The 11,234-nt window shown below is 38.1% G+C and overlaps 1 protein-coding gene across 1 annotated transcript; it reads right to left on the minus strand.

Annotated features, from left to right (window-relative positions):
• Positions 1-904: 904 nt before the first annotated feature.
• Positions 905-10,882, minus strand: LOC137945277 (protein OVEREXPRESSOR OF CATIONIC PEROXIDASE 3-like). The gene is made up of 5 exons (XM_068791087.1): positions 10,718-10,882; positions 4,280-4,539; positions 2,667-3,086; positions 2,243-2,566; positions 905-1,290 (listed from the first exon to the last, which is right to left on the minus strand). Exons 2-5 carry the CDS (start codon positions 4,478-4,480, stop codon positions 1,141-1,143), a joined length of 1,095 nt encoding a protein of 364 aa, XP_068647188.1. The 5' UTR covers positions 4,481-4,539; positions 10,718-10,882; the 3' UTR covers positions 905-1,140.
• Positions 10,883-11,234: the final 352 nt, after the last annotated feature.

Consider the following 11,234-nt stretch of genomic DNA (forward strand, 5'->3'; position numbering starts at 1 on the left):
CGTTTTATGTTTTTCAAAGTTTTTAATTTTTTCCGCACTAAAACTTCAAAATTACTTGATTAATTTTTAAAAGATACTAATTTTTTTTTAAAAAAAAACTCAATTCATGCTAATATTGTGGTGGTTATGTAACATCTTGTTAGTGCATAGTCCAATAAATGGTACCTTATGCAACCATTAGACATAAAGGTTGAAGTGAATTGTTCTAATTTTGGAAAAGTTTTGAGCCTTGTGCTTCAAGACAATGTTGATATGACACCCACTTCTCATTAATCGTAAGCAAAAGATGAATTCTTTAAAATTGTATAATTGCAAGTATAAATCAGTTTAAAAAATATTTTGAGTAAAGTTGCAGCGTAAAAATGCTAACAACTCTTCTTCCTTTCCCTTTCCCTTGTTTCAGTTTAAAATGAAGGAGGGGGAAGGATGGCACCAACTTATGTGCCTTTTCTTTTTTACTTGGGCAGGAGAAGAGCACTTGGCTCAACCACCAAGCAAGGGTTGGTGAGTTGGGGAAGGAGAGGAGGCAGCTGCCCTTCAAAATTTGTGATAGGGTAATTTGCTTGCTTATTTGGCAAATCCTCATTGGCTCATGTAATATAAGGGATAAAGGTAGCTTATCCTTGATTTTCTTATAAATAAGCCTTACAAACTTAGTATATTCATCTTAAAATTTGTGCAAAGAATACATCATTTATGCTAAAACTTCTTTCTCTCCTTTTTGGCTTGATTTCCCCTTGAAACGAATGCTTACTAGCATCCTTTTCACCCAAAGTAAGCTAAGCTAGACCACACGCCAGAAGCTTTAGGATCGAATCCTAACCCGATATAACAGCGTGACACCTTGGCTGAAAAATAAGTTACATGGTTGACATGGGATGATGTTAGCTCCTTTCATTGCACCCACCCCCCAATGATTTCATTACGCCAGTTAATGGAGGTTGCAACCTGCCAGTGAATAATGCTTCCAAATTTCTGCCCTAGCTTTTATCCAGTAAGTACATTACAGTAAAGCTGTAAGTCCCAAAAATAAATGTCCCCAACTAGAGTAAACAATGTAAAAAAGCATCGTCCATTAGGTAGAGCAACAAGAACAAATACACATAATTACAGAAATACAAAAAAAATCACTTGACCTGATTACTCGTTAGAGGAATGGCCGGCCATGGAGCGGGAATAAGGAAGACGCCGGTCAGGAACTCCATCTTGGAGGCGTTTCTCTTCAAACCATTTGACTACAGTTTTCCGTGGTAGGTTAGTCACATCAACTATGCTATTGATCATTGAATTCTGCATACAAGAAAAAGGGTATATTAATTAATGCCAATTTTCATATCACATGTGATGGATGCCAACAATATGGAAACAAGTAGCAAAGAATGTGTACCATTAGTTGCAATTATATCTTAAACTGCAACAAATGGATTTGATGAACATCCCTTAACAAGAAAGCTAAATGAAATGGCCACAATCACCCCCATTTCGGTTTCTGGACCTTCAAATGACTCCACCTTGTAAGAAACAGACCCAGATCAACTGGTTCAACTGGGATGAATTGAAACCAGAAACTGCACTTCCAGCTAAGTAAACCATTCATTGAGTCTTTACTTTATAATTTCGACATTCGAATAAAGATAGTCAATACACCTGATCTTTCAACCAAGCTAGTAACCTCGCCAAGCCTTTGTGCAATGAAGGGAGAAAAGATTATTTCTAGTACAATTTCAAATGTAGTACTGGTTATCTCATCACAGTAGTCCAGACAGGTTAAAGTGGAGCTGCACTGGGCCCAGCCATGCCACTGGTTCAAAGACATCCTAGTTCTAAATAACATTGAAAGAATTACAAGAGGAGATTAGAACACTGTAAAGGGATGAATAGATGAGAAAGTCCTGATTGTCTACGGAGGTGGTCCATTGATCCTTGGTAAATGTTCAAAGAAGTGGTCCTGCTCTCGAAAACCGACTAGGAATATCAAGCAAAGACATTTTTTTTCAAAACAAAAAAGATGTGAACAAAGGAAGGCACTGAAGCTGGAGAAAGACAACTGGTGGCCCTTCTCATACCAGGGTCCTCCTAAGTTTTGTCCACAAGGCTCAAGACATATACTTCAGCTGCAACTGACTAACTTGAGGGCACGCTTGGAGCACTAAGTCCCTATTAAGGTAAAGAAGGTGAAATGGCACATTCCCTACCTCTCAAGAAAAAGATAAAAGCAAAAATTTATCCATGGAGTACTCACAGTGGGACGTTTTGAGCGGTGATAAACTCTTTCCAGTGTCTCAATCTGCACTTTCTTTAGTCGTTTCTGCGTGGACCATCTGTTCACCATGACATGGATTGGTGCTTTTACTTCTGACTTTGGTTCAGCAACATGCTCAGGTTCCCTAACTTCCACAGGCATTGTAGGAGTTTTCAGTGCATCGTCTTTCTCTTGATCTACAGGATTCTCTGTGACTTCATCAGGTAAAGATACAGACATCAATAGAAGATTTGGTGGTGGCTCCCTAAGCAATTCAAGAACCAGCGCTCTATCAAGACCAAGCTCTGCAGCAAGATTTTTTATCTGCGATACTCACACCTCAAAGTTTCAGAAAAATAAATAAAAAATCAGAACAGAACAGCATTTTGTTACTGAAGTCACAAAAAGGTTAAAAGATTATTACACTAGTTTTACGTCTGCCAATCTTTAAAGCAGAAGCCAATCTTCTAAGCTGCCAACTTTTAAGCTTCACAGGTTCTTCTTCTTCCTCTTCCTCTTCTTCTTCTTCTTCTTCTTCTTCTTCTTCTTCTTCTTCTTCTTCTTTTTCTTCTTCTTTTTTTTCTTCTTTTTCTTCAAAATTAGATTCTAAATTGCCATCATGTGACTGTAAAATTCCAGACAATTCATCCTCATACTCAGAACCAAGAGCTTCTTCCAGCTCCTGTTCTAACTTAACCAGGTCTTCTTCTGTTAGTTCGTCATCCAAATCATCAGCAGAAAAATCATCATTTTTGAGATCCTCTTCCAGTTGATTGAAGAGTGCCTCAAAAGCATCTTCGTCTAAATCATCTTCCTCCCTATCCTTTTTTTGTATGATCCTTTTCTATGAGATCCAAAAGCTTCATCAATTTAAAAATTAATTACACAACCAAGCGCGTACAAATTTCACAATTCATTCATTGTATCTTTCATTTATTCAGATAAATTTGATGAATTGAAACTGAGGTCTTTTAACATTAATGTGAGTCAAACATAAGCAGACGTGATAAAGAACCAGTAACAAAACCATCAAACTGTTCTACAATCTCAACCAGATCATTTTGATCAAATTCTTCACTATCCCATCATGCTATGAGCTTTAGTCATACAAGAGGCCTTCAGTTCTCTCAATATCAAACCCAAATAAATGAAACACACACATTTGTTGATCAGATTTACAGTAATAATGCAAGGAAAAAGGTCCTGTGTTATTGTGTGGAAAACAAACATAAAAATCATTCTAAAAAAGGTCCAACATATGAAAATGATCAATTCCAAGAAAAACACAGGACTCTTTGAACACATAATCTTATAACCATTTTCAATCAATACAATATAAAAAACTAGAAACAAATAATGAAATTACGTAAGTAGCTCACACTTGCTAAACAAAAGAACATATGGGGATTTTTTATATTCTTTTACAAAATCCACGAAATTTTTTCATCCAATAATAAAACATACCTTCTACAGAAAGTTGTGTATCATTCTAATACTACGGCGATTTATATCCATCAGCAATGCAACAAGACAAAAGGAAAAAGAAAAAAGTTGGAAGTGGTTTAGAGTCAATACAATCAACCTGCATTCTTTTTTAACTTCAAGCTTAAATATGAATAAACAATACAAATTTTCTGATTTATTGTGAGATAAGGAGAACTGATAGCATCAAACAATAATTCTTTTTTAAACTCAAATTCTGTCATTCAGAAGTACCAGAAACCACTAAAAGATTAAATAACAACAAAATTAATGCCCACCAGTTTTGAAGCGACTTCATAAAGGAATTCAATAATTCACATAAAGGACCAAGCTCAAGCAGGTAAAAACTTAAACACAGTACAAAATCTAAGCTCCATCTAATCATTCAAAAGAGCACTACTTCGAGAGTCTGGAACACTTATAGAAACCGGTCCGTTATAATCTTACCAGTCCATTATAATCTTATAGAGTCCTTTTATACCATCATCTCCACCAAAGCTTCATTCCAGTAATGATACAGAAAACAAAAAGGTAATGGTCTAAAAATGCCCTTACTTTGTCTTTCAAAGATGTAAGAGAATTTGTATTTTTACGGCGAGCAAAAGCTACACAGAGAGGTCTTCGAGGCAGAGGCAGAGAATTTTTGCTAAGATCCAGATAAAGGCCCGCCTTGGGATAATTGCTAAGTTGGTAATGGCGGGGATCTGACGCAAAAGCCCTAAAAGCCAAGCTCAACGACGCTGAGGCACAAAGCATGATTTTCTCCGAAGGTTTATCTGTGCCAACCCGCTCCTACGTTTTGATCAAGAACCGCCCTGGATATGGAAATATCTTATGAGAAATATTCGAAGACATGTGATAAAACTAACTTTACACCGAAACAATACATGGGCTTTTGGAGGCCCAATTCAAGTTCACATGGATGTGGCAAGTAGAATCATGAGTTTGAAAATAAATACTCCATTTTTTTTAAACTGCACAATCCCTAATCATAGCTCGAAAACTCGCCAAGTGGACTCTCAAGTTGTCCGCGAGATGAGACTGAGAAGAGTTCCAAAAATTCAGCCGTTGATTTGTGGTCTTGGAGGTATGACCCCACTTACTTATTGTCAGTACTTTGTCCCATTGCTATGCTACTTTAGGATGTTAAGGCAGCCTATGAACACGACTTCTTGCACATTTGTTATATCATAGGTGAAGTAAAGAAGGATCTAAGTGTTTATCCTTAATCTCTTCTACTTGACAAGTACTGAATTATAGTGCCACATATCACATTGATCATTACAACATAACTGGTAGAATATCACAATACCCTAAGGGCTGGTCATGAAGGTTTTTTTTGCATGCATATGCACTTGAAAGCTGCCTTCTTTTGGAAAGGCATGATAATTTTTTGTCAAGCAACTTGTTGCAGGATGTTGTTAGTTCTAGATTTCAAATAATGTAGAGCTTATGGTTTTGATGATAACTAAATAGTAGCTTGAGATTTTGCTACTAATCGTTAATCTAGTCTCTTTAGATATTACCATTGCATCAAAGAATTTAACGGGTCCATGGCAAGTGTTCAAGCTAAGAAGTAGAAGATTTGAGAAGCCAACTCAAGACCTCATAGCTCAAGTTGGAAGAAATTTGTTGTGATGAAGATATGTTCTAGTTGGTAATAATCATAATCAGGGATCATGTCTGTTATATTATTTTTGCATCATAAAACATCAGTACTAATCATAAAATGACAATAAATTACTTCATTAAACTAACGAGTTGTTTGTTTATTCCTTCCTGTTGGAAGCTAATTGTCAGAGGGTACATGCCTCCATTAGAGTGAGTTATTTCATTTTTTTCCATGTATGAAAAGCAAACACGCTAGGCCAACATGATCCTGTTAGATAACTTATCCAGTCTTAGTGGAACATCCCTCCCCTAGAGTGTATTCTCAGGAAGTCTTAAAAATTATAAGTTCTTTCACAAAACTCACGGGACTATTGAGCATAGCAAGCTAGGTCTAGAATACCAAACAAATTCAAGTAGATTAAATTGTTCACAGTATAGTCTGCTTAATTCGCCGCACTCAGCAGTAACATCCTATCTTTAGTAGCTATAAGCAATTTAGTAAGGCAAACAGAATAATCATCATCCAACCAAAAAATCTTATTCATATGAACATAGAGCTTCACTGGCCTCGAATGTTCCCACCAAAATTCTTCGGAGACCTTTATAAGGATGAGTTGCAGAATAGGCCTATTGCAGAGAATCTAGGCATCTGGACTTGATTCAAATATAGCAAATGATCTTCAGAAGCCATTTACCTTTGATGAAATTGAAGCAACAGTTATGTTTATGCCTTTTGATACAGAAACAGGCCTGACACTTTCCATGCCGAATTTAAAGATGAGCTGGCACTTCATCAAACCTGATGTTATGTTTTAGAACAGAATAACTAGTAAAACAATTGGAGCCTCGTTCATTGTGTTGGCTCCAAAGAAAGATGAATCTGAGCAACCAAGGGAGTACAGACCTATTAGCTTGGTCACTCTCACATGTGAACTGACTGTTAGGGTCCTCCCCAGCAGGCTTCAGAGTTTTGGACTCTATTATTAGCCAACATCAGTATATATTCATCGAAGGGAGGCAAAATTCTTACTCCACCTTCTCGGTGCATGAGCTCATAAACCACATGCATATAAAAAACGAGTCAAAGGCTATAATTAAGCTTGATAGGAAAAAAAAGGCTTCTGATAGGGTGAATTGGCAATTTCTAGACCATATCATGGGCAAGATAGGGTTTAGTAGGAGATACAGATCTTGGATCAGTAGTTATCACCTCTCCAACCTTTTCTACACTAATTAATGTGGCAGCAAAAGGATACTTTACAGGCACACATGGCATTCAGCAAGGAGACCTCTTATGCCCCACCTTCATTTTTCAATATTGTGGGAGAGAGTCTGGCTGCCCTTTTCAAAGTAGTGCAGGATCATGGCTGGCTGTCAAATGGGCCTTCTAACTTTTTTTTTTTTTGAAAAAGACTCACCTCTCAATACTTGGTTCTCCAATCTGCAGATGATACTATCTGCCCTTGCAATGCCAATCTGGTTCGGGTTAGAAATGTGAAGCTCTTGTGCTCATATATGACTTGGGCCTTTGGGTCGATAGTCACAGGGAAAGAGGAGGAGGAGGAGGAGAGGGGGTGTTGGCAGGCATATGGCAAACGTCTGAATTAGCAAAAATACTTAAGCTACAATATTATGGATCTTCCATCCACTTATCTTGGTCTGCCTTTTTTCATAGGCAAAGGGTCAGCTGGATTTTGGGACCCTATTCTAGAAAGGCTCCATAAGAAAATATCTTCTTAGACGGGTTAAATGTAATCACCTATTGGAAGGAGTCAAATCTACACTCACTGGCGTTCCTAATTACTCCCACAACCCCTGCTTGGCTGAGGTTGCTAACAAAATTTAATATTTGTTCTCTTTAGCCTTTGGCTTTTAAAAAAAAAATCACGTGCTTAAACAAAGGAGGCTAACCAAATTAAAAAAATTGAAAGGCAATTCCTGTAGAGAGGAGCTTCAGACAAGTTCAAATACAACCTTGTAAAATGGGGCAAGATGTGCAAGGCCAAGAAGCACTGTGGATTGGGAGTTGGAAAGATCAAGGATATGAACTGGGCCTTACACACCAAGTAGCTTATCCATATGATAAAAACACCCTTTGCGGAATTATTGACAGGTAATAAGCTTATGATCACAATGCTTCGCAGCCCTAGAATTGTAAAAGTGGCTCATCACGATTACGGAAAGAGATTCTTAGCTTACAGACTATCTTCTGATGAGGAATTCGATTGGGGTGAAGACTGGACTGGTAACAGGGTAAAATTCCAGACTGACACATGGATTCAAGAAGACATATGCCAACCTTACCATCTCTCAAATAGCTCAATATCCGGACAATCTAGTCAGGGTCAGCACTGCTTGTTCTCGAGTTAATGGCAAGTGGTGTTGGAACTTGAATCTGAGGATAGAAGCTAATGCCTATGAAATGGATGCCATGAGGCAGCTCTCAACCTTGCACGACGCCTTTTGCTAAAGGGGACATGGGGAGGATTTCATTATTTGGAAATGAACCACATCTGGTTGCTTTTAGGATTTCACAACTTGTTTTATCGTGGCTCTCCCTCTCTCCTTCTACTCGTATGATCAATCAGAGTGAGCATTCTTGTTGTCCAGACACCTTGGCATGGAAGCTCATTGCTCCTTCCAAGTTCTACACTTTCTTTGGCGTACCTTGTATGGACAAGCCCATACTACTGATCAGTATTGAAAGAGAGATTTCCAGGCAAGCTCAACACTCTGTAAATCCTGTGGCATTGACAATGAGACCATTGATCACATATTCCTTAAGTGCCCTCCGGTGGGTCAAATCTGGTCTACCTTCCTCGGCAGATATTAGAATTCAGTAATGTTTTCTGAATTCACTTCATGAGCCCATTGAACATTGTCTTGCTGTCCCTCATCGGAGAAACACTATTGACACTTACATTGGCTTGCATTTCTTGGAACCTCTGCCTTGCTTGCAATGTATCTCACATTTTCCAGCAAATCGAGGTCAGTAGGAGGAATCAGTGAAGTCTGTATCCATTCTGTTCTCCTCTGGGAGAAATTATCAAAGGACCTTCAGCCAATTTGCTCAGCCCTCCACTTACAAGCCCCCAAAGATCCTTCAACGATTGCCTCAAAATGAAGGTCCTCTCAAGCTGAATTTCAGTGATTGATCCTTGTGCAACCCTGGTTGGAGTGGAGTTGGAGGTATTTTTTGGGATTGCAATGAGCACATATTGCTGGCTTTCTAAGTCCCCGTGGTGTGAAAGACTCTCTTGAGGCTGAGGTCTTGGTCATTCTGCATCTTGTGAGGTTATTTATAGCACACTTTCACCTGCCCCTTGGGATTGAAGGGAATTTTAAAATTATGGATGGATGACTTCTGCTTCGGCTCTTACATGGAGATTGAGCCGTGTGTTGACGAAGTCTATGATATTGCTCAAGCATATGATATCAATTAGGCCCACACCCTTAGATCTACCAATCGAATGACAGATTCTCTTGCTAAAGAAGGTGCTAGTTGCCAACACTTTGTTGGAGGGCATATGTTGCCTCTCTAGTGTGTATCTCTCTTGGAGGTTTCCTTTTTCCTCCCTTTCTTGTTTGTTTTACTCTCCTATTTATTAAAACCATTGCCATTAAAAAAAAGAGAGAGCTTAGCGTACACCTTAAACATGAGATAGATTTCCTGTAAACTCTTTTAACATGGAACCATGTTTTTTCATTTGGCCTTCTTTTAAGATGGTGCAGCATAATCATGGCAATCACCAGTAAACTTCAACCTCAATAGCATGAGAGCAGAAGAGAAGGAAGATGGACAATGGGAGAAGTCAGAGAAACCATCTTCCATTGAAACATTGCAACAACTGCGAATGACAAAGAGTGAGATATCTGTATGAATTTTACATATGTGTTAGGCTCACGTGTAAAAATCGAGTTGCTATGAATGTATATACATGCAATCTTGGTAAATGCACTTCCAGTAGCCACAAAATAACTGGAGTGGTAACAGCAAAAAAATGCTGTTGAAAGGAATGCCGAAGGCTTAGTAATTGAGCCAATGGACAATCAGTCATTTTCTTTTTATCATAGTTCAATTTATTTCTTGTTCTTAGAGAAGTCTACAGTCTAAAGGAAGAAATTTTTGAGAAGTTATTATCTTTCTGTTTCCATGAAGAAACAAAAAGCTAACCAAAATAGATTGGCTCACTTCGCTCCACAGAAAATCCACCAAACAGCAGAATAGACCGAAAAGACTGGCTGCTATCTGCCTCAATGGCTAGGCTAGTAGTTTCCACCACTGATATTTTCTTGGGTGCTAATATTCTCCATAACTCCTGTCGAAGCAGTTGCCGTCTTCTGATTTAACTTTTGTGTGTAAAATTCTCAGAATTTAGTAAAACATAAAAAAAGAGAATAACAGAAGGCAAGGTAACTCAATAATACAAGTTCATTTTATTCATTTCTTGTCACCTCTCCTCTCTCTTCTTCTGCTAGGCAATAGCTCTACTCTTTGTTTCAGCCTCCAAAACCCATCACTTGTTCCCTCCTATGCATTTCATCTCCAAACTGTCTTGGGTTTTTTTTTCTCGCATTGATAACCGTGTTTGAGTCTGTTGAAGCCAATGGTGGGCGGTTGGTCCAATGCTTAATAAAGTAATTTTTTTTCCTTATCACCACTTCAGTCAAAGCTAGATCCCCTCTTCGATCATGATAAATCTTCATCCTTTTCATACTTTGAGCAAATGACACTAGAAGAATGATAATGAATTTTCATTTTTCTCCTTCTCAAAGAAAATAGCATGACTCAGAACTAAGAATTAAGGAATTTGTTGGAGAGAATAGAGATAGAAACATAAGTTAACGCGTGCACTGATATAACAGTACACCGTACCTCAGAAAATAATTGAAGCACATGATGGGATACTATTCACTGTGGTCTCAGTTTTATGACGGCGAGTAGTTCATTGGAACAGAAACTGATTCAAAGAAGACCAACAGAGGAAGACCATTAAAGACAGACTTGAAATAAAATAAAGCATTTTCTTAATAAATTAAGAAACAGCATTTGCGCCCAAATTGCCTCTTTCATTCAATTTTGATTTACTAAACTTTACACCTTTCGTATATATCGATCATCGAGTGAATTCCGTTCTGACCCTTGAACTGTTTCTCCGAACAAGAGAAACGAAGCAGAGAAAATAGAACACAGAAAACAGAGCGGTGACACGAGGCATAGTTACCAACGACGATTAAGAGTCTAACACTCTGTAAGAAAGAGTTCCGCAGTGACATAGAAAAGAGTGAAGGCAATAGCATCGATCACAAAAAGAAATGGAGCAAAACTAAGTGGAGGACGAAGTCTATAAGAGAAAGAAAGAGAGAGAGAGAGATGCTTACCTACAAATGTGTGAAGGTAGGGGCGGTTGTCCGACGAGGGAGGCTTTTGGGCAATCGAGAGAACGACGAGAGGTGGTCACTTGGTCGTCGGTGAAGAGACTCCAGGGTTTAATGGAACGAGCGGAAGCCGGATAAAACTTGTTTTTTTGTGTGGTTAATTGCCTTGGGATTACGAAGAGATTGATACACTTTTCCTGGACAGGGTATTTATTGCCTGGTTAATCAATTCTCACAGTTTTTGAATTTTGAAACAAGAACTATTATTCAAAAAAATTATTTCGAAATTGTTTTGACCTTTTGAACTGGTTTTGCCATTGTCTATTGTGACTTCACAAAAAAAAAAAAAAAAACAAGGGTCCTTCCTGCACTTTTCTTCACTTTTTTCTTTGTCTTCATGAGACTGAAATGGGGTGTTTTTAATCTTAGGTCTTAGGTTCTCAAGTCTCAACCAGAGGGTGCATACAATAATCAAATTTTCTAATAGCATAACATTTTATTTATTATTAATATTTTTACC

Source organism: Aristolochia californica, unplaced genomic scaffold (genome assembly GCF_029961685.1).
Source record: "Aristolochia californica isolate CCGP_79_NKW_82.1479 unplaced genomic scaffold, dmAriCali1.0.hap1 SCAF_12, whole genome shotgun sequence".
NCBI classification, from domain to species: domain Eukaryota; kingdom Viridiplantae; phylum Streptophyta; class Magnoliopsida; order Piperales; family Aristolochiaceae; genus Aristolochia; species Aristolochia californica.